The sequence below is a fragment of the Panthera pardus genome, unplaced genomic scaffold (genome assembly GCF_024362965.1).
Source record: "Panthera pardus isolate Hobbes unplaced genomic scaffold, ASM2436296v1 HiC_scaffold_8, whole genome shotgun sequence".
Lineage (NCBI taxonomy): Eukaryota > Metazoa > Chordata > Mammalia > Carnivora > Felidae > Panthera > Panthera pardus.
In genome coordinates, this window is record NW_026527013.1 from 139,462,164 (window position 1) to 139,486,165 (window position 24,002).

The 24,002-nt window shown below is 40.3% G+C and overlaps 1 protein-coding gene across 16 annotated transcripts in view; it reads right to left on the bottom strand.

Annotated features, from left to right (window-relative positions):
- Positions 1 to 24,002, bottom strand: part of CADPS2 (calcium dependent secretion activator 2) — a 540,953-nt gene that overhangs the window by 345,107 nt on the left and 171,844 nt on the right. For 15 of the 16 annotated variants that reach the window (XM_053897630.1, XM_053897632.1, XM_053897626.1 and 12 more), the window contains exon 3: positions 2,066 to 2,398. The exons of the other annotated variant lie outside the window; for it this stretch is intronic. In XM_053897630.1, coding sequence (XP_053753605.1) covers positions 2,066 to 2,398 — 333 coding nt within the window. The remainder of the gene's footprint in view (positions 1 to 2,065; positions 2,399 to 24,002) is intronic. 16 annotated transcript variants of the gene reach the window in all.

Here is a 24,002-nt window from a genome sequence, read left to right on the forward strand (position 1 = left end):
GATGCTGCCTATGTTCTCCTTTAGGATTTTATGGCTTCCTGTCTCATATTTACGTCTTTCATCCATTTTGAATTTATTTTTGTGCATAATGTAAGAAAGTGGTCCAGTTTCACTCTTCTGAATGTCGTTGTCCCCTTGCAATTGTACTAACAACAACAGGATACCTAGGAATAAACTAACCAAAGAGGTCAAAGACCTGTACCCTGAAAACTAAAACACCTATGAAAGAAACTGAAGAGGATACAAAGAAATGGAAGGGCATTCCATGCTCATGAACTATCTATACTACCCAAAGCAACCTACACATTTAATGCAATTCCTATCAAAATACCAACAGCATTTTTCACAGAGCTAGAACAAGCCTAAAATTTGTACGAGACCACAGAAGACCCCGAATGACCAAAGCAATCCTGAAAAAGAAAAAAAGTGGATTTCATGCTATATTACAAAATTGTAGTCATCAAGACAGTATGGTACTGGCACAAAAATAGACCTATAGATCAAAGGAACAGAATGGAAAACAAACTATATCACTTGAAACATGAACAGTCTAAACACATCCATTGAAAGACAACGTCTGACTGGATTAAAAGAGAAAAAGCCAAGAGGCAATTTTATGCTGTCTACAAAAAAACCCCACTTTAAGCATAAGGAATCAGATTGGTTAGCAGTAAACAGAGAAAGACACCAGGCTAACTCTAATCAAAAGAAAGCTGGAGTAGTCATATTAGTTTAAGACAAAGCAGACTTCAAAATAAGAAAATTATCAGAAATAGAGGGATTTTTATCTAATTATAAAGGAATTACTTACATAAAAAGATACAACACTGTTATCATTTAAAAAAATAAACGGATAGGTTCACAGAAATTTTATGACCCTCTAACACCAGTATAAATTCCAATGCATTTGTAATAATTCATTTTAGAGGCCTATCTGCTCTATTAGACTTCAACATATGGAGATATGGAGAATACTTTCTTTTGCTCAGCTTGGTTTCTCCCACACCTAACTCAATAAATATCTACCAAATATGTGATTATGGATTTCATTAAGTCACGCTCATCAATCTAACTGTACAAGTGGGCTACTGTTTCATTAAAAATAGAAAGATCTTTTAAAACAGATTTTGGTTTTACGGTCATCCTCCACTATTATCAAATAACCATCCGGTTTGAGAACAGTGAAAAACAATTATGAATGCATAAATTGTTCATAGTTAAGATGCCACATTGCTTTACTATTAACTGTCAATTTATTCATTTGAATTGATCCACAAGTTCGTAATGCAAATGATACACAGAGAACACAGAAACCGAGATTTGTGAAAAGATGAAAAACGGAAATGTATGATTATAGCCGTACAACTCTTCATGAATGCATGAATTTCAAAATGCTCAATTTTGTCAATGTGAATTGTATATTAAAGCATAGTTAAGTAATTTATACCACTAAAGCAAGCAAACAAAATGCACATATGATATGACTACATTATTAGACAAATCACAGGGTCCAAAGATGAAAGGTGCGGTATAGATTTTATTCCATTTTTCCTATGTATGGTTACAAATAACATCTGAAAAGAAAAAATACTTTTAATTTGGTCATCTCTAAATTACATAGTTCAGCAAGATCTTCATTTCTATCTGGCTGGGTTAAAGGAAAAAGTTTGAAATTTCAATTACTTCCATAAAACTCAAAAGACCAGCATGTCTTTATGAAAAAATTATTTTGCACTCAGGAATACCTGTTTATTTTAAATCGCCCAACTTTTTCAGATAACAGATTATTTTCACTTTTGTACTTGGGGCATGCCCTATATATACCCAATAGGTGAAAATCTGATGTCCTCAAATAGGATGCATGGGAACAACTACTCACGGGATAAACGGTTCTCCATCAAATGCATCTTCCAAAGTTTCTTTCAAATACCACTACTCAATTTACTAAAATTCATTTCCACTCAACTCTTCAGCCAACTGATTATAAAACATACATTTTCACAGGTTTTTAAACATTTGATGTGCCTTCTGAGACAGGGGCAATAGGAAAATATGGACCACTTACCTGACATGCATTATAAAGGAGTTGGTGTTCTAGTTTTTTAATACCCAGAATCTGCTGGAACATCTCATAGAGTTGTTCCTTGCTCAGAATCAGTTCAGACACAGCACTAAGGGCCATTCTGTTGGACTGTTTGCACAAGTCCTCTTCACCTCTGTAAATGGCATCATATTTGGCTATCCATGAACTGAGCACTGTCTCTTTGCTCAAGCCATCAATTTCTGGCAGACTCCGCACACGTTTTTCTATGTTTTTCTTAAACACCTCTCTGAAGTCATTAGCAGAACATCCTCCACTCTGAACCATTCTTGCCACTCGGTCACTCTTCAGAAAAACCTAGAAGACACAAAAAAACAAACCAAAAAACCATTTACAACTGGGCAAGAACACTTGCTTTTAGCCATCTACTCAGAATGAGGACAAATATTCTACAATGATTAAAAATGTTTTCTAGCACATGGTAACTAATAACATAATGGAGGACCCAAATCTTCTAAAATGACGAAACGTTTACAAGAGGCAGTAATGAATGGTGAGAAATCTATAACATGAGCCGACCTGAACTACATGCACCTCTACAGGAAGGTGCTAGGCATCTCTGCAACTGAATTTTTTCAGAGTTAAGTAGGTAACTGGAGACATCAACTCAGCGTTTTTATCTGTACTTAAGGGTTTAGGCTAGGTTTTTAGCGGGGAGAGGAGTTCCAATTATTTGAGTCAGGATCTTAAGTCCAATAGTGTGGTAAGTCTAGTATCCAAATCAATACCTAGCATGTATAACTGTTAAACAAAACTGCCCCACAGCTGGGGGTTAGGGTATAACCTTCCACAACCCTGACTTCACTAGTCCACCAACTTCTCCCACATGTCTCATAGCTGGTAAAAATGCATGACAGAAAAGCAAACTCTCTAAGAAGCATCTAGCCATCTGCTAATACCAGGTTAAGAAATAAAATACAAAGACAATGAGGGGGAGGGGGAGGGGGAGGGGGAGAGTGGGAGAGAGAGAGAGGGAGAGAAAAGGAGAGGACTGTTCATGAAACAGGAAGAAATGGATAATAAGGTCTTACTGTGCAACAACTCACACTTGGCCTTAAGGATCTCCTTCTTCTAAGTTACAGACCCCAAAATGAGCAAATATCAGTCAAGATTCAAATACCTATTTTCTCATCAATAGTCCTAAGAATCCACTATGAATCAGATAAGACTGATTTTATTCCTTCTTTTCCTATAATGACAAATTCTTCCCAAAGAGCATGTAGGATTATTCAGTATAGTCCCAGGAGTTTCATCTGTGAAGCTTATGAAACAAAAATCCCTGTTAACTTTTACCCAAAGAACTGGCACCCCAAGTTATGAGCCCACTACTTAGACTAAGTAGGCTCTTGCTTGTCTGCATGTCAGTAAGCAGGACACACATTCCATATAAAGTGACCTCACTAGTTCCATTGACTGTCACCTAACTCCAAACCTTTCTCCAACATTTTATTTATCTCCTTTTAAAGTCATTCACACAAAATATGTATTCCTGTCTTTGCTCACTGGCCAGAAGATTCCTGATTCTTCAAACATTTTCGTTGACTAATGTACTGAAATAGGGGTTGTAAACTCTGTATTAAGCAAACATTTAAGACCTACACACAACGCTTCCTCTTTACCAGCTGTGGCTCAGTTATTACATAAAATACTCTTATTGGGGCGCCTGGGTGGCGCAGTCGGTTAAGCGTCCGACTTCAGCCAGGTCACGATCTCACGGTCCGTGAGTTCGAGCCCCGCGTCAGGCTCTGGGCTGATGGCTCAGAGCCTGGAGCCTGTTTCCGATTCTGTGTCTCCCTCTCTCTCTGTCCCTCCCCCGTTCATGCTCTGTCTCTCTCTGTCCCAAAAAATAAAATAAACGTTGAAAAAAAAAAATACTCTTATTTTCTAGGTTTCTAAGCTGCAACTAATTCTTAAGTGACAGATGTAACAATAATGCCTTTATTTTACGCAGATCAATGAAAATGAAGACATTTAATGATGTACCTTGTCCAAGAATACCATTAACAACTTCGATACACATGGGAGTGCCTTCATCTCCTTTCTAATCTTCATCTAACTGCACAACTCTCACTAGGCACTAGAAATCAAGATAAATTACATTTATGTATTTTTTCTAATTCCTGTGATACAGGTATATTGTTAAATGGGGACATAGATAAGCTCAGTGGTCAAAGTAGTCAATTTATTGCTTTTCTGTGCTACCCTTCCAGTACCCTGCCTGTGTCAGCTAGCACCACTTTACAGGGTGTTGGAGGGACACTGGAGGAAGAGGGCTCTTCCTTCTGGTTTTCTTCTTATCCCTGGAGGCATGTGGTACCAACCCCTGGACAGCTTCTCCCCAGGCCTGAGTGTGACTTCCCAGGGCACCACCCCCACTGGCAGATTTCCAGTGAGTTCTGCAGTGCAGCACCTCAGAAGGCAGACCCCCTCCCACCTGAGTCCTACTAGTGTGGTGCTTCAGTGAATGTCTCTGCCATGCAGTAGGACATGCCCCATCATCTCCAACGAGGACCGGATCCCAGCCTTTGAGAGGCAGGGAGTGGAACCCTTCCCAGATTTGTTCCTTCTCCAGGTGCTGTGCCCCCATATTTTTCAGCTTTCCTTACCCATGGTAACCAATCTCTCATTGATTTAATTGTCCCTGCTCAATTGTGTGCTGTCTCCAGACTGCACCCTGATCTAGAAATACTGAAATGCTGTAAGTAACATTATTTCTATGGGAGATTATTTGGAGTTGAGACAAACAACTTTTAAAAATTTGGTAGCTGTGTGTATAGCTGGAAACAGCAAGATATTTTTAATGTGCAAAATAAATACCTTAGGACTGGCTTCAGAAGAGCTTTTAATTACTTGGTATTTGATACTTTAAGTTGGCAGGCATTTTATGTTTTCTCAACTTCTCCTGCCTAACACAGTGCTAAATTCTACCAAGGAACACGACAATGTTTTTGAAGCAAGGATAATAAGGAGTCTCTGGAGTCTTCACTACCCTATAAAACCATAGGTGAAGCCATACTAACTCAGTCAAATTCGTGTTATTTATACATATTTACTAGATAACCACCTGTGAGGCATTTTGCTAAGTACTGAGGGGACACAAGAGTGAATGGGCCAGAGACCCTGCCCTCAAAGCTCACACAACCAGAGAGAGACAGGATAAATAATGAAATAAAAGCAAGAACTGCAGCCTATGCAAGGGGGCAGGAGGTGGGGGGGGGGGGAGGAGAAAAGGAAAGGAACTCCATTGTCTGGGGACAAGGTTGAGGACAAAGAAGGCACAAAACAAAGACAGGAACCTGTAATTTGAATGACCTGTGGGTTAAAGGAGAAAAGGGAGAATAAAATACATTTCAGGAAAACAAAAGAAATAAAAGCATAAAGGCATAAGACACCATGGTCTTCTGAGGGTAACGTCAGAATTTTCATACTGCAGAAGCATTAAATAAACGTAAGGGTAAGAGGAGCCAAAGTTGTGCCAAGCAGACCAACAGAGACCAGATGGCAAAATGCACTGTGCGCCAAGCAAGGGATCTGGGCTCTGAGGACAGAGAGCCAATGACGGCCGGGCGACCCAGGTATTGAAATGTTGACAAGCAGGAGTTACGCTAACAATTGGTAGCAGCATCAAAGACATGAGGATAGAACAAAACAGAGATCAGGTTATCAGTTACCATACAAGTACAGTAGACCAGGTGAAAACAGGAAGGGCTTGATCTAGGGCAAAGGTCATTAACTAGAGAACTAGGGAGAGGCAAGAGGGAGTTAAAAGACAGAATTAACATGTGTCACGAATTATAGAATTTGGAAAGGCAGGAAAAGTTCTAGAGGGTGCCTGGATTCCATTAACCAAAAATAAAGAGTGAAAGAATACAGATGGAAAAACGTGTGTGTGTGTGTGTGTGTGTGTGTGTGTGTGTGTGTGTGTAGTGTTTGTATATGGCGGTGGTGTCAGGAGGGGTCATGGATTATTTTAGTTTTGGCATAAGTCAGCTTTGAAGACAAAGTAAAGTAAAAACAAAAAGTGAAGAAAAAACTCTTAAATACCTACATTTAAACAGTTGGGAAAAGAACTAGATCCAAGAAAGGGGGCAGCGTCAGAGAAGGAAAAGGCAAGGTCTGATCTATTTGCTATCCAGAGGGGAGATCATCTCAAGAGAAAAAGAATTAAATGCCACAAGAGAAGTCAACTAAATTTAGACTAGATTTTTCAATTAAGAAGAGTCTTTATCACCAGAGGTCACCTTTGACAGAGAAGAGTTCATGGTGTGGAAGAGAGAGGGAGCCAATGTGTAGGAGAGAAAGGGGGGACAAGTTGTAAAACTTAAGACAGCAAATATAAACTCTCCTTTTAGGAAGCACGAATAAAAAGGGAAACGAGAAAAGAGGGAGAAGCTGGACTGGGAAATTGCAGTTAGGCAAGGAGGGAGACAAGTCAGTAAAGAGGCAGTTTAAGGTATGGATGACAGAAAATAATGATGGTGTGTCACTTCTGAGATCTGTTGACAGAAGACCATGGCATACTGTCCCTCTCTCCCAACATTTGCGCTGGGGAAGCAAGCTGCTAGGAGGCAAAGAAAGGAGGCCCTCAGTGAACTAGGTCACCAAGAACCACACAAGTGTTCTGGACAGCAAATTCTTTAGTCCCAATTGAGCCATGAGATAATGGCTGTCTCAGCCGACAGCTGGATTGCAACTTCACGAGAGACCCTAGACAGAAACATCAGCTAAGCTACACCCTGATTCCTTACACTGGGGTATTGTGAAATGATATGTACATATTTATCACTTTAAGCTGCTAAATTTTAAGATGATTTGTTAGGCAGCAAATATACCCACATGGGTTACTATATTAACTTCATTTGGGTCTCGGTTATATCACTTTCTGAGAAGAAGTGCCCCCTCGGCCCCCTTTTAATTTGCCATTCTCACCCTCATATCTTGCTCTAGTTTTCTTCTTAGTACATAGCACCTTGTATGTATTTGTCTCCCCAAAAAGAAAGCAAACACCACTGGAGCAGATAGACACTTGGTTTTGTTTGCTGGTGAATCCAGGGCCTGATACAGAGCCTGTCCTATAATAGGAGCTCAATAAAGATTTGTTGAAAAAAGTACTATCTATGGACATTGAACACTCTAAAGCTAAAGAAGAGGATTACATACGTATCCAGCTCACAGATTTCCTGAGATATGGATGTCTGTGTGAGAGGAGCCATGAAATGGATAAACACTAAAAAGCTGAAAGATTTGTGGTATAGTTGAAAGGAATGCATTCCAGAAGGCAAGAGAGATTTTGCATGAGGAAGGAAAAGCCGTGATCTGAAAGCAGGGGGAAGGGACAGCCCTCCCCTGATCCCAGGCATAGGGAAAGGAAGACCTACCATGATACCATGGCTGCTTTTCCCTTCTGTATCCTCCTCTGGGATCCTATGCTGACCAGTATCAGTTAGGTCTGAGGTAGTCCACTTTGCACACGCTCCCAATTCTGACACCATCACAAAACGGGATCCACCAAACTCTTCAAATATCACTCAAGCTTCGGACACAGCTAATACCAACCAAAAGCTCTCGTTACACATGAAGTCTAGGGTGCCAGTGGGACAAGTCTCAAACAGAATGCATAACTTTCCCTATTGTTTGCTCTATCTGCTTCAGTGAACATCAGATACCTACTTCCTGCCTTGAGACCTGGAAACCATTCTCAAAACCTCCATCTCTTCCATGTTTATTTCCCTACAACTTGTCACAAAACCCTGCTGATCCCACCCCCTAAATTCCTCTCAAATCCTTCTTTTCCTCTTCCTGTGCCCACAAAAGTTGTTTATGCACCTCACTCTGTCTCAACTATCTAAAAGCAAGTTCTTTTTGTTTTTGTTTTGAAAGCACACAAGTGAGCACAAGTGGGGGAGGAGAAGAAGGAGAATCCCAAGCAGACCCCACATTCAGTCCAGAGTCCAACACAAGGCTCGATCTCACAACCGTGAGATCGTGACCTGACCTGAAATCAAGAGTCAGACACTTCCCTAAGCCACCCAGGCACCCCAGAGTGCCTGGAACTGGCTTTCCTACCTCCGTTTTCCTGAAAGCCACCCAAATGATTCTCATTTTCCCAACTTATTCCCTTCACTGGCATCAAACTAGTATTTTTTTTTTTTACTCTGTTATTTCAATCCTCCTCCAGCTTACAAATTCTTCACTGGCTCCAAACTACCACTCTGGCTTCATTACAAGGCATATTCTCTGTCTCTCTGTAGCTCGCTCGCTCAGTCTCCATGCTCCAGTCCCACTGGTCTCTCCCAAACTTCACAGTGTCCATCTGACCATCATCTAATTATCTCTTAGTAATGCTTCAGATCCCCACTCCATTAACCCTTTTTTTAATATGAAATTTATTGTCCAATTGGTTTCCATACAACACCCAGTTCTCATCCCAACAGATGCCCTCCTCAATGCCCATCACCCACCCTTCCCTCCCTCCCATTCCCCATCAACCCTCAGTTTATTCTCAGATTTTAAGAGTCTCTTATGGTTTGGCTCCCTCCCTTTTTTCCCCCTTCCCCTCCCCCATGGTCTTCTGTTCAGTTTCTCAGCATCCACATAAGAGTGAAAACATATGGTATCTGTCCTTCTCTGTATGACTTATTTCACTTAGCATAACGCTCTCCAGTTCCACCCATGTTGCTGCAAATGGCAAGATTTCATTCTTTCTCATTGCCACGTAGTATTCCATTGTGTGTATAAACCACAATTTCTTTATCCATTCATCAGTTGATGGACAGTTAGGCTCTTTCCATAATTTGGCTATTGTTGAAAGTGCTGCTATAAACATTGGGGTACAAGTGCCCCTATGCATCAGTACTCCTGTATCCCTTGGGTAAATCCCTAGCAGTGCTATTGCTGGGTCATACGGTAGGTCTATTTTTAATTTTTTGAGGAACCTCCACACTGTTTTCCAGAGTGGCTGCACCAATTTGCATTTCCACCAACAGTGCAAGAGGGTTCCCGTTTCTCCACATCCTCGCCAGCATCTATAGTCTCCTGTTCATTTTAGCCACTCTGACTGGCATGAGGTGGTATCTGAGTGTGGTTTTGAGTTGTATTTCCCTGACGAGGAGCGACGTTGAGCATCTTTTCATGTGCCTGTTGGCCATCTAGATGCCTTCTTTAGACAAGTGTCTATTCATGTTTTCTGCCCATTTCTTCAGTTGATTATTTGTTTTTCGGGTGTGGAGTTTGGTGAGTTCTGTATAGATTTTGGATACCAGCCCTTTGATATGTCATTTGCAAATATCTTTTCCCATTCCATTGGTTGCCTTTTAGTTTTGTTGATTGTTTCCTTTGCAGTGCAGAAGCTTTTTATCTTCGTGAGGTCCCAATAGTTCACTTTTGCTTTTAATTCCCTTGCCTTTGGAGATGTGTCAAGTAAGAAGTTGCTGTGGCTGAGGTCAGAGAGGTTTTTTCCTTTCTCCTCTAGGGTGTTGATGGGTTTCCTGTCCATGAAAGACCCCGAATAGCCAAAGTAATATTGAAGACGACGACCAAAGTGGGAGGCACCACAATCCCAGACTTTAGCCTCTACTACAAAGCTGTAATCATCAAGACAGCAGGATATTGGCACAATTAACCCTTCCTTACTGATTCCTTCCCCAATCGCCTTGAATCAGCCTGATCTGGCAGTGTTTGCATGTAATCCTAGCACCTTTTTCCTTTACAGTACTTAGCACTTTGTCACTGTGATAATTCGGTGAAGGTTATATTGTCATCTTATTCTTTAACTCAGTAAATAGTAAGTTCCAAAGCCAAAGATGGTGTCGTTCAGTACTGTATCTGTAGCACCTACCACCAGGCCAAGTACAGAGCATGCACTTAGAAAATATCCATGAAATGAATAAATGAGGATGGTTTGGATGATTATTTCCCCATCCATGCACTTGCAGAACTTAAATAACCACTAAGGTTTAGTAATTTTCAATTACATGCTTAACTTAAAATATGGAGCTTGTCCACATGAATGGGACAGAAAAACATCTCAGAATAAAGTATGAATAATGCCATAAAGGAAAGTAAAATTAGTTTTGTGAGAAAAATAAAACATTGTTTAAAATGTTAAAAACACTGTTTAGGGGCACTGGGTAGCTCAGTCAGTTAAGCATCCGACTTCAGCTCAGGTCATGATCGCACAGCTTGTGAGTTCGAGCCCCGTGTCGGGCTCTGTGCTGACAGCTTGGAGCCTGGAGCTTGCTTCGGATTCTGTGCCTCCCTCTCTCTCTCTCTGCCCCAACTCACTTGCATTCTGTCTCTGTCTCTAAAAATACTGTTTAAAAACAATGTCTAGGGGCACCTGGGTGGCTCAGTCAGCTGAGCATGACTCTTGACTCTGGCTCAGGTCATGATCTCACAGTTCATGAGTTTGAGCCCTATGTTGGGCTCCAGGCTGACAGTAGAGCCTGCCTGGGATTCTCACTCTCCACCCCCTGCCCTGTTGGCATGCACATGCATTCTCTCAAAATAAACTTTAGGGGTACATGGGTGGCTCAGTCAGTTAAGTGTCTGACTTTGGCTCAGGTCATGATCTCACAGTTCACGAGTTTGAGCCCTGTGCTGACAGCTCTCCGAGCCTGGAGCCCACTTTAGATTCTGTGTCTCCCTTTCTCTCCGCCCCACCCCTGCTCACACAGGCACTTGTGTGCACGCGCTCTCTCAAAAAAGAATTAAAAAGTCTGAATGACAATCTACTGTAATCACAGATAGTTTTTAAAGATTTTTCAGATGTTATAAATTATGGAACAATGATGGGTTTAGTCCCATCAGATATAAACTATCTTAATCTTCTAACCTTTCACAGTAACAACTGTCAAGTTAAAGGCAGGTAAAGGGTGCCCACATGAAGAGGCTGGTTCTAGGAACTGGTCTCCAAGCCTTGGGTGCACACACGCCAGCTTTCTGGTCAGAGCCCCAGGATCCTCCATAAAATTATGCCTGGGGTACATTGAATAGTGTGTCATTATTGGTGCTAAAGCAGTGATGGGAACTTGGTATATCAGCAAACCCACTGATGAGCAGATATTCTGTCTCCCTAGAGCTCTTTACATATTATCTTCTTTTGTCCCCACAATCACCCTCCCTGGGCCTTTATTATCTTTCTCTTTTACAGATTAAGTGTTCTAGACTGTGAAGTTAAGTGACTGGCCTAAGGCCACATATTGAGAGAAGAGACCAATGGAATCCAAAAGCAACATTCCTTTACTTACTCTTCTCACTTCCCCACTCCTATCAAGGGTTCACCCCTGATAGCTATATATATTCTGATGGGTGCTGGTCAACACTATGGGAATTACCAATCAGTGACCTTTATGTGAAAATGCCACTGAACACACCCTACCAATTCAGTGTGGGAGTCAGGTACCTCACATCAAACCAGAACATACCGCGTAGTCACGTCTTCTCCACATTTTAACAAGTTATACCACGTCTTCTCCACATTTTAACAAGTTATACCACATTTAACAAGTTATACCACCACCAACGGCCACCCTTTCCTTTCAGCTGCTCAGTTTATATACCAAAGAAGTCACTGAATACCTTCATGTCATGGAGAATAACAATTGAAATGCGATGACTACAATAGTAAGCTCTATCTGCAAAAGGTAAGTCTGCTCACTCAGCTGTCCAAATAAAACTTCAAATACACTTTTCCACAGAAGCACTTATTGTTCAGCCATTGCTTTTGATCTGATCCATGCATCGCTTCTCTGATTCAGAAGGATCGTATAATGACAAGAAAAACATTATGTGCGTGCCAAATCATTGTGGCTATCTATGAGATGGTTCCTGGGAAAGCTGCCAGCAGGTGTCCAGCCAAGAAAAACATGGAGAAAGTACAAGAGCCCCACTTAGAAGAGACGCCCTTTTCTCCTTAATGGCAACTACTTCTAATTCCCATAATGGAGGCCGTGCACAGAGAAACGGTGACTGTTTTTAAAACCTATTTTTCAGGTGTTATCAATTCATGTAGCTTAACAGTGATGAATTTAGTCCCACTATATATCAATTTCTAGTTTTCCAGTATCAACGCCAGCATCTATCAGGTCACTTCACATGCCCAGAGCCAGTCAATAGGTTCCCTACTGGCTGTACTGTGCCAGTCTCTTCATCCATCTGGGTATCCCACAAGCTTCCTTTACAGTCTTCTCTTCTACCTGTAGGAAGAATGTATTTTCTTTTCTAATAAAGGGAACGCTTGTTTAGCACAGTCCTCTACAAGTTCCCTCCCCCGTACCTCACCCATTTCTCCCATAAATATTTTATCAAAACATACTATCTACTGGGCAATGTGCTCAATGTTGGGAATGTACTACTGAGAAAAAGGCAAGAGTCTGCTGCCTTCACAGAGCTTATACTAGAGAAAACCAAACAAAATGATGGCAGCTAGGTGAAAATACTGGGAATTTCTGGAGCCACAAGAGTTTATAACAAGGTTCTGAACCTATTTGAGGAGGTCACAGAAGATTCCCTGAGGTGGTGATTGGAGATATGAAAATGGAGAGGAATTTGTTTGGAAAGAGGGGAGACCAAGGGATAGTAGACGGGGGAACACAACTGATCTAAGTGGGTTTGAAAAGGCTCCTTAGAATCAGTGAAGGGACAGGGCATCTAGTGAATGAGAAGAGGCTAGAGAGGAAGGACAGGCTTCCTAAGCCCTGGAAGGTACCTGGTCTTTATCCCAAAAGAACACAGAACGCCTTCCAAACATTTAAGTCCGGGAGTCACATGATTAAAAAAGCATTTTGAAAATAGCTAGAACACATTCTAGGGTTTTAGATATACTAACCTTCACAATACAAAGTACATGCTAGCATCTACTTTAAAGGTGTAAAAAAGAAAAAGAAAAAAAATAAAGCAGAGGGGTAAAGAAACATGCCCCAGGTCACACATCCAGACTGCCGAAGGGTCAAAGTTGAAGCTCTGAGGGTCTCACTTGAGATCCCTCCTCATCCCCCACCCTATAATAAAATTTGGGGATCTATGAACTTATGGTTTATGAAACTGAGCTACAGAATTGGGTGGATGAAGAGAATTGGGAGGTACGGAATTTTCTCCTGTTACTGTCCACCTCCTTTGTGAAGCTTCCCACAGCCTTGATACCGCCTCTTCATTGTGAGCCTTCTTAGGGCTTCCCCATCCTCTCTTAAGGAACGGAACCTAACCTGTTCTCACGCTGCAGCAAATTCTGTACAGCAATCCCTGTATCTTTCCCCTGCTTAGACTATGAACTTCATTAGAGCTGTACCTTTAAAGCCTCTGTAGGATCTGGTATCATTCAACACTCAAATTTTAAAGGAAATCATGAGTCCTCATAATAGCAAGGAATTTGGGAAAGTTACTGAATCCAAAAGATGGTTTTATGACCACCCTGGAATGTAGTTTTCCCTAATTCAATGTAAAGAAATGTAGATTGCAAAGTAATTTTAGTAAAGCTACATTCACTCCAATATTTTGATAGAAATCATAGGTACAACACTTACTTGTAATACAATGTTATTAACAGTAAATTGTGAATCAATTTTTTGTTGTGGTTAATGATCCTTCTTGACAAAAATAATAAAAAAGCTGTAGTTGACCTCGGGGGGTTTTCTTTTGTTTGTTTTTACTGATCCATGAATTCCAACAGTTTGGAAACCACTAATTTAACCAATCCCATTCCCTTATCAAATGTGAAAATATAACTTAATGATAGCAAACCATCTCTTATTTGAAAAATTGGGTGATACCTTTAAACCTCTATCCTTAAACTAGAAAGCAGGTATTCTCAAATGACCCTTTTGTTATAACTCACCTAAAGCCCTTAGAGCAAATCTGGACCCCCTAAACTACTAAAGTCTTCTTGCATTGTCCTATAGTTCGATTGAGGGGAACTTATACCCAGATGAACATAAAGGTGATTTGAAAAATACGAAGCTTTTTGGAAAAACATATACGTGCTATTTCTATTGTCAACATTACAAAGTTTTTATAAAGTTTTTCTTGTAATATCAACCAATAGCAGATCCTTCAGTTTTCTTTACAAGTATTTTTCAGCTTAAGAATGTCCTTTAAACTTCCTTAAACCAATGGCAAACTTTCCTTAACCCTGTAACTAGAGAGGCTGAAGCTGAAAAAAGTCACCAACCCACTCACTTTAAGTTCCATACACACGGAACCAAAATCACTGGGTACTAGCTGGGATTCCAATCTCCAGACTGGGATGGTTTAGGGTTCAAAGAAAAAAAACTCATGTTCGCAGTGGAAAAGAAAGCCATGACATAGGAAATGTGAATTTCTACAGTATTTTTCTATACAAATACATAGAGTGAAAGAAGATACCACCCTCTCTGCACCCATCTCCTCGCTCTTGTTTCAATGTTTCATGGTACCATAGAAACTGTTAAGTTTCTGGGTTGAGCTACTTTGTTCTGTTTTACAAAGATGTCCCCCCCCCCTCATGATTATGATACAGAAAAAAAAAATACTAAACAGTGGATTACTTTTGGAGTCTCATAGTATCTAACGTTCAATAAATCCTTTATTGTATGGAACAAAGAATGTGCTCAGTCCTCTTCTTCTACAATAGTTCAGCATCAATTCTCTAATTCTATTCACCTCATCCTCCATTTCTGTGTCACTCTCCTTTTGTCGGCTGGAAAATAATGTAACAAAAAGGGAATCAGCCCTGGGTGTTCCAGGTGTGACACAAGCTGAGAACATGCAACGTTCTGGGTCAGTTTCCTCACTGGTGGAATAGGGGTAACGGCCTTCTTCAATACGCTTTCTTTTATTATATAATATAGTAATGTATGAGTTTCATCAGTGTTATGGGAAGTGTGATCCATGGACCAACGCCAACTCTCAAATTATCATCATCTGTCCAAAGACAGAGTACAGAGACGTTTTAGAAACTTGCAGTGATGTGACAATGCCATGACATCCAAAAGCAGAGTTTTAATCAACATTTTGCTTTGGAAGTGCCCAAACGTAAAAATTGGGGGGAAAAAAAAAAAAAAAAAAAAAAGCTTTTGGTGGTCTGAAAAATCACTCATTTAACCAATCTTCATTCCTTTATCAAATGTGAAGAGATCAGAAGCTAAAACTCCTAACAACTGCCTTTGTTCTGACATATACCTCCCAGCCTAGATTCTACAAATGACACTTTACTCTAGTGTTTCTTTCACATATCCATCCATCCCGTCATCAATCCAAATTACTTCTGTTATATATTTTCAGAGGAAATAAAACACATGGGTTTTATTTTACAAAATAATCCATGATGGATTGGAAAACAAATACCCGTCCCTTATGCTGCAGATACAATATCTCAGGAAACTTTTGAGAAGACAGGTGATATACTAATGTTGACACCGAAATTGAGAAAGACCATTTCTAAAAAACCAAATCATTTTTTTTTCTACAATACTATCAGGATACCAGAGAATGAGCTACTACCCTTTCATATTCTAGGTTTCTAAAACATGAATCTTAAGGATACCAAGTTATTTACTCTTGATAATCCAGGAGCCTACAGCAGAGAAATGAAGTTTCAAAATGAAAATGAAAAATATTTCTGGAAAGGAAGTCAATCTTCAAAGCAAACATTCTGCTATGGTAAAGAAAATGAACCCAAAACTTGTTGAACTACCATCTCTCTGGCATACAATTGTGCTCAGTAAATACTTGAATTTTTGTGGTTTATACCTTGCAGTTATTTGTTCTTCCACAAGATGGCTACTATGCATGAAATAACATTGTTGGTTTTTAATCCCAGAATTTGGCTTTCAGGATAGTAAGGGACTTCAAGGGTACAAATCCCAGAGTTCTTTCAAAACATGGATTCCCTCACCACCACCATTAAAATGATATCTAAACAACAACCGATTCCTTTAGGGAAGAGAAACTCTCTGCTGCCATAAACTGTCTAGGACAGGACCAAGGACAGGAAGGTTGTTTCCCGGTGGCAACACTTTCCTTACAGCTGTCATTCTCTCACAGACTTTTACTTCATGTCATCGCAAAGACAACCTGCGTTCTTCCAAAGGCCATTCCTCAAGCTTTTTAATGGCAGTTAACCCAGTCTTTAAGCTGTGAGGTTAAACATTCTTCAGATGACAGGCCCCCTTACTAACCTGGTGGCTCTCCTCTGCACATGCTGCCCTTTCCGTGCATGTGTTCTAGTGCATGGCACACATTCCTTCTGGGTCTTTGGTTCAGTTTTTGATCTTCTTTGTGAAGTCTCCTCCAGTTTTATTTTTTTATTACTACTATTATTTTTTTAATTTTGAGAGAGCACAAGTGTGAGCAGGGGAGAGTGGCAGAGGGTGAGAGAGACTATCTTAAGCAGACTCCACACACAGCACACACTCCGACGTGGGGCTCAATCCCATGATCCTGGGATCATGACCTGAGCCAGTATCAAGAATCGGAGGCTCAATGGACTGAGCCACCCAGGCGCCTCAAAGCCTACTCCATTTAAAACTGCAACTCTGCTTCTGACAGTTCCCATCCTGTTTTCTGTCTGTTCTCCACAGCAATTAAAACTATTTAACATATTACATTTATCCTGGAACTTAATCATGCTAGAAAGCAAGTTCCATCAGGGCAATGGGTTTTGTATGGTTTATTCCTAGACTTCCAAGGCAATCAATATTTGTTCAATGAAATTATCAATGAATCTGCCACATGGGTAAGATGCTCACCATTAACACAAAAAGGAGTAACTCCTGCTACAGAAGCAGTGGTGCTATTCACACAGAAGACGCCAAGCATTTTCAGGTAGCTGCACAGATGTATTTTCAGCTGTGTATTTATGGACTCCAAATGGAGTCTCCCTCCAGTATTTGTGAGGCTGGTTTTCTGAACCCAAACCCAGGAATTTACCTAATTCCCTTCTGCATTTCATCGATGGTCCCGTTTTAGTAGGTTATTTTCAGACCTACTAAATAGGTGGTATTAGAAACAATCCTTACCCAGTGCATCGACTGCTCTAAGCTCTGTGTTTTTTTTTTTTTCCCCTAACCTTCTACTTTGGAATTCCTAAATTGTCTATAATCTGTTTTTTCACAAATCCCTTGGCAGTGTGATAGTGGTGGTAGAGAAACGAGAACTAGGAGAGGAAAGGAGTAAGCATTTATATGCACAAGTCCTACATAAATCTGATAAGCTGGACCTGTGAAAAATGCCTACTAGGTCTCTTAATACAACAACAGCAACTATGATTTGTGTACTGCTTTAAGATTCACCATTATTTTCATGTATACTATTTCTATCTGATGACAACTATGTGATGCATCCTCTTCTGAAAATAAACTTCCTGAGACAGTAGAGATCCCTAAACTTGAATGTCCATCATAATCAGCTGGAAGACTTGTTGAAACAGGTATTGGCCCCCCTCCCCTCCTCCCCAACTTTTCTGGCTCCATAAAGGTCTAGTGGGGGCTGAGAACCTGCACTTCCAACAGGCTCAAGTGATGCTAACGGTACTGGCCTGAGGGCTACTGTTCTGAGATGTTCTGCCTTGGGGGAAAGGATATGAATACAGGTCACCTGATGTATAAAAAAAGCATGGTATTCTTTTCAATAGGCAACTGTGCTTATCCCTGAACATGCAAAATGGAGTGTTATCAATTATTAGGGTAATTGTAAAAATTATTTTTAACCCTTTCCAACTTCAAAGGAATAAAAGACTACATAAAACCCCCCAACTAATTGATTTTTTGTATGAGATCAACCCCAGAATCCATACTTTCTAAACGTAAGCAGACATTCCCCTTGAGCTCAACTTTCCCTTCTCAATTAGATACATTTTGCCCACAACCCTCAGCCACCCATGCTCCTGTATCCCTAAATCGTCCGGAGATTTCTCCAGTTATCACTTGGCACCACCCTCTCACCAGCACTCCCAGTATCTTTTAGCTGGGAATTTTCTTCTAAGGCCCAATTCTTGAAGTCCTCAAAACAAGACTCCTCTTAAAAACTGGCTTTTCAAGCTAATTGTAGTGCTGTGGTAAAGGCCAAGAGCTGTGGAACCAGACCAAAGTCAAACACAGATGCTGCCACATAACAGCTGTTTAACTTTAGGCAAACTGCTTAGCCTCTGTGGGTCTAAGTTTTATCATCTAAAGAATGAGCATACCTCAGAGTTATTGTTAGGGTTAAATGAGTGTCTGCCTGATAAACGCATGGAACAGCATCCTTTCATACCGAAACGGTTATTATCACCACACTACCATCCTAACCACCACTTTTTGAGAGAAAAAGCCATATGGCACTTCCATGGGAATACCATAAAATCAAGGAATCCAAAACAGCAATATTAAATTTTACATTAGTAAATTACCACTAATATACAAGTCAATGGTGGGTCGTTTTGTTAGTAAATCACCACAATTGACTCCTTTGCACAGATCCTTTCTTTTGCTATGTTCTCATTTAATTCCTACAGACCTATTATTTTCAGCTGTGTAGTGAACATTATTGTAAGTTATGTGGGCTCCTCAAATCCAGCACATTCAAAATGTGAACTCTTCTTCTACCCCAAAAGCCTGATTCACCTATTTTCTACTCCAATGAATAGCACCATTATCACCTAGTGATATCACCCAGACGGAAATCTAGGAGTCATCCTTGACCGTTCCTCTCTCCTGCTGACCCTAACCCTTCTATTCTTTATTCACGGTGTTGCTAAACTGAAGATGAAAGTTATGGGTATAAAGCCAGTTCTGAAATCAGTACCAACTTGGTCATTAAAAAATCAGATCAAAAATACAAATCAGCAAATGAAATCAAAGCACATGTTATCTTGAAGGTGAATTCTCTTACTCAATTTCACCTATTATTGCTTTTGTTTACACTTTCTTTTTATCACTCCTGGATTCTTACAACAGCCTCCAGAATTCCTGGTCTTCAAGTTCCTTAATCAAAATTCTACATGATACTAACTTCTTTAGAAAACACTGTTGTTAAAACAGACTCTTAACTATAGAGAACTGAGGGTTGCTAGAGGTTTGGAGTATGGGATGGGTTAAATGGATGATGGGGATTAACGAAGGTACTTGTGATGAGTACTGGGTATTTTAAGTGATAAATCACTAAATTTTACACCTGAAATATTATACCATGTTAGCTGGAATTTAAATACTTGAAAACAGATTAACAATCCATGATCTGAGGAGCCTAGGTGGCCCAGCTGGTTAAGCGTCTGACTCTTGATTTCAGCTCAGGTCATGATCACGGGGTTGTGGGATGGAGCCCTGAGTAGGGCTCATGGCTGACTGCAGAGCCTGCTTGGGATTCTCTCTACCCCTCTTGTGCACTCAACTTTCTTAAAAAATAATAATAATCCATGATCTATCAGCATTCTTAAATTCTTACATGATTATTTTACTGCCTGAATTACCAACAATATATTTCTTTGGTGGGGGGAACCACACTGCTGCTCACATCCTTCCCTCCATTAAAATGTGCTTCTTCCCAAATGATAGAGAAGGAAATAACATTTGAAATGGAGCTAAGTGTTCTTGCTTTTCTAGCTGAAATCCATTCCTTCATATTCCCAGAAGCCTTTATCAATTGCTCTTCATGAAATATCACCCTTCATGACTTGCTAGATTTCCACCTCAATATTTTGAGTAAAGTGAAAACAAGTCAATAAGAAGTAAGCAGAAGGTGAAACAAGGAACTTGATTAACATAAAGGCTCTCTGAAAAAGCCCTATGGTAGTGGTTCTCGATCTTGTCTGTTTATTGCAATCAACTGGGTAACTAAAAAAAATTCTGAAGCCAGAGTCCAAAGCACAGATGCTGGGTGCAGTCTGGACATGGAGAATTTTAAGAGCCTTCAGCAGGATTCTGATGTGTAGCCAAGGTCAAGAAGCACTGCTCCATGAGAAACGAAAGAGGGACTTAAGAGAATAAAGAATTTTAAAATTTTTTTATATTTATTTTTAAGACAGAGTGAGCGAGTGTGCACATGTAAGAGCCAACAGGGGAGGGAGACACAGAATCTGAAGCAGGGCCCAGGCTCTGAGTGGTCAGCACAGAGTCCGATGCAGGGTTCGAACTCACAAACTCAGATCATGATGTGAGCCGAAGTAGGATGCTTAACCAACTGAGCCACCTAAGCACCCTGAGAATAAAGAATTTTTAAATTTTTTCTACTGTTTATTTTTGAGACAGAGGGAGACAGCGCGTGAGTGGGGAGGGGCAGAGAGAGAGGGAGACACAGAATCTGAAACAGGCTCCAGGCTCTGAGCTGTCAGCACAGAGCCTGATGCAGGGCTCAAACCCACAAACTGTGAGATCATGGCCTAAGTTGAAGTCGGACGCTCAACCGAATGAGCCACCCAGGCGCCCTGAGAATAAAGAATTTTTAAACAGAACTAAGTATCTGGTAAAAATCAGTAGAGATGACTCAGACAACCAATCGTCCTGGAAAAAAGTTTAGAAGGCAAGGAATTCAGTGGCATGTGGTAGAACAAAACAAATGGCTGATAGTTGGTTCTAGGCTGCAGCTGGAAAAGAGATGGGCTGGAAAAGAGATGGGCTGGAAAAGAATGGGTACAGGAAACCATAGAATGAGAACAAAGCAAGCAAGGGATGGAAAGGAAAAGTCAAGTGAATTCAAAGAGGCAATTCTGAAAAAGATGCTCTTAGTTGAGTCATTTTCAAAAATGACAGAAGCTGATGGCGGCAACAATGGTGTGTTGTAGAATTGGGAGATGAACACTACAGGTGTAGAGAAGTTTTGAAATCAGGATTACGCTGGTCGTCAACAATGAGGAAAGTTCATGTCAGCAGCTGAAGTCCTCAAGGAACTCTATCTCGGAGGTCTAAGATGACAGCACAACTGTGAAGACTTATAGGTAGAATATCTACAAATAAGGCAGGTTTCTGTGGAGGGACTGTGATGAGGAGCTTTAACACCTGTGCACAGGGAGCAGCTAATCTCAAGTGCATTATTCCCTCCTTTTCTAAAAAAAAGTACTTGCAGTTTATAAAAACAGGTATTTTTAAGATATTTCTTTTGGTAACTGCAGTAACTCATAATCCGTATTCTTCATCAGTAAGCACTAAACACTTAAAAATGCACCAAGCACAAAGCCAAATAAATTCTAAAAGACGGAAACTGGTGCCCATAGTAAATGATGGAGTAAGAACATGGAGTCGCCATTACCCTTCACACAGTAGCCAGGAGTGAATGTTTTTTTCTTTTGTTTTTTTTTACATCAGTGCTTCTCCAAATTCTGATCCTTTCCTTGCTTCCTGTGTGCTACTTCAAAAACCTGAAAGTCTGTAGGAGAAAACATTAACTGTACACAAAACTTAAATACCATCAGAAACACCAGCTCTCAAGCTAAGCCTTTTAAAGTACACATACTATTGTAAATAGTATGGTTGGCCAACATTTCTCTACAGCACAACTACATTACAGTATTTCTATAGCACGAGACAGGGATATAGTTTAGTGTGTCTTGTCATACAAGGAAATGTATAGATAAAATCACCTATTGCATCACCCAATCAGCGGTCAAGTTCAACCAAGTGGTTAAGGCCACTTTCGGTTTAGTAAATAATTAAACCTAATATATCCCAGTAATGAAGCAAAGAAATTACATTTTTATAAGGAACATCAAACCCCCCTATTAGAGGTGGGTGTGGGGAATCAACTACCAGGGAATGCAAAAGTATGTACGAAGAAACACAAGGGAAATGTATCATGACGCTGGTATTAGGAGCAAGACAGTTCCTATCATGGTCCCGTGCCATTATGACAAAATATGTTTACCTCACTAAGAGAAAATGAGGTAGCCCACAAAATAGGTAAAAATTTACTACAACGAATAATACCTTAAATTTGACACGGCAGCCTTATTTCCAGGTTCTAGTTATTAAACTCAGCAAAAGTGGTTTAACTGATCTGTTTGCAACATTCTAAAGACAAAAATTAAAACTGTTTTGTTCGGACATAAGAAAAAGAAAGAGAAAGCGCTAAGTCCTCTGCCTACTGCATGGTAGACAACTCAGCAATGACAGCTCCCGAGCTCACTGACCTTTCCTTCCCCCCCACAAATACAGGTTCTAACACCTTTTAAAGGGTATCCACTGAAAATTCTCAGATCAAGACAATAAGCCCACAGTGTGTTAAATGTCTATCATTAATGAGACACTGAATTATGAAAGTTAATATATGTTAATTTTGTACACATGACAAGTCATGTTTATGGTTGACAATGATGAACCAAAAGGAAAAACCAAGGAGGCACAGGAAGGACTGAAAGAGAACACAATGGCAGTGTGAAAAGCAAATTTAAATGCTAGGTCTATCGTGGAACATGTAACCCATATTTAATTTGCCAGGAGGACACACAGCTGTAATGATTCTAGAACCTAGGATCGGGGGCTGCCAAGATGCATTCACTTCCATAGTTCCAATGATTCTCTTGGGCAACCAGTGGAAGTCACCCTTGACACTCCATGAGCTGCCAGCCCTAGAGACTGAGATGCCAACAGTGGACAGTCTGAGAAAGACAACTTATCCTGGATTTAGCAACAGATTCTAGTAGGAGTGGCTTTTAAATGATCTTCAGTCTCCTGTCTCTTTAAAGTGATCCTTGGTACCTCAAACAAATTTACTCTCCCAGGTAAAAGCAAAAAGATCTGCCCAACAGTGTTTCTGTGAAATCCTCCACAGTATCGGTGCTCTGCAGTTCTTTCAAAGACCAGTTCCTTTGATTAACTGAATCAAACCTCTCCCCGGTTAGGTATAAGAGCCTGTGTAAAGGTGCCTGGGTGACTCAGTCGGTTAAGCATCCAGCTCTTGATTTCAGCTCAGATCATGATCTCAGACTCCTGAGATCAAGTCCTTCATCTGGCTCCATGCCCGGAATGGAGCCTGCTTAAGATTCTCCCTCCCCCTCCACCCCTCCCCCGATAGCACACTCACATTCAAAAACAAAAAGAAGCATGTGTGTACCAAGTCAAGTTTCACCCCTCTACCTGGTCATCTTGGACATTTTGCTGTGTTCCGATTCTCCCTGGCCTTCAATGATTGTTTCTCCCTCCTTTAAATAGTTAGAATCAACTGTTGCCCTTCCACCGGCTTCTGAATTCCAGGGTTGTCAGCAATGAACTCAAGAAAATTCCTAACAGATCTCTCTCCAGTGTTGCCAAGAACAAAAAAACCCCACTCTCTTAGTGTTGCACAAGAACTAAAAACCAACTGTCAAGCCGGGAAGAGTTCAAAGCTCCTTGTTAGAACTATATATGTTAAGTTGAAATAATGGATTCTGAGCTGAGAATCAGTTTTCTATTTTGTCAAGGTGATTTAGGATGAAAATTGTCAGGACTAAGTTCCCCTTATTTTGTATGATTGGGATAAACTACCCAGGTTTTCATATTAATATATATTTATGTTACAGAAAAAAAATACTTGTTACTCATCCTTCCACTCAAAACTATGAGTGTCCAGCATTCTGCTAGATCCTGAAAATACAGTGAACAAAATAAACACAAACGCTGTCGTAAGAACATCTACATTGTGATACTTACCTGAAAATAATCTAGCACGTTTTAAATCTTTAATGACAAAACATACTTAGTAAGCTGAAATACATAGGAAATGAATACACCCTAATAAACACCATAGGAATTCTTGACCATTTAAATCTTTCCACAAATCATGAACATGTAATACTTTTCAGCAATATTGGGCACTGAATTATTTGCTGTTCACTGAAAAGTGCTAGTGTTTTACTTTTAAAATTACTATCACCATGCATATGCAGAGCCCATCAAAATGTACTAACAGCTTGAAAACAACTTCTTGTCAAGGGTGAGAGTAATAAAATTCTGTACAGCAAAATTTTCATGCTAAGAAT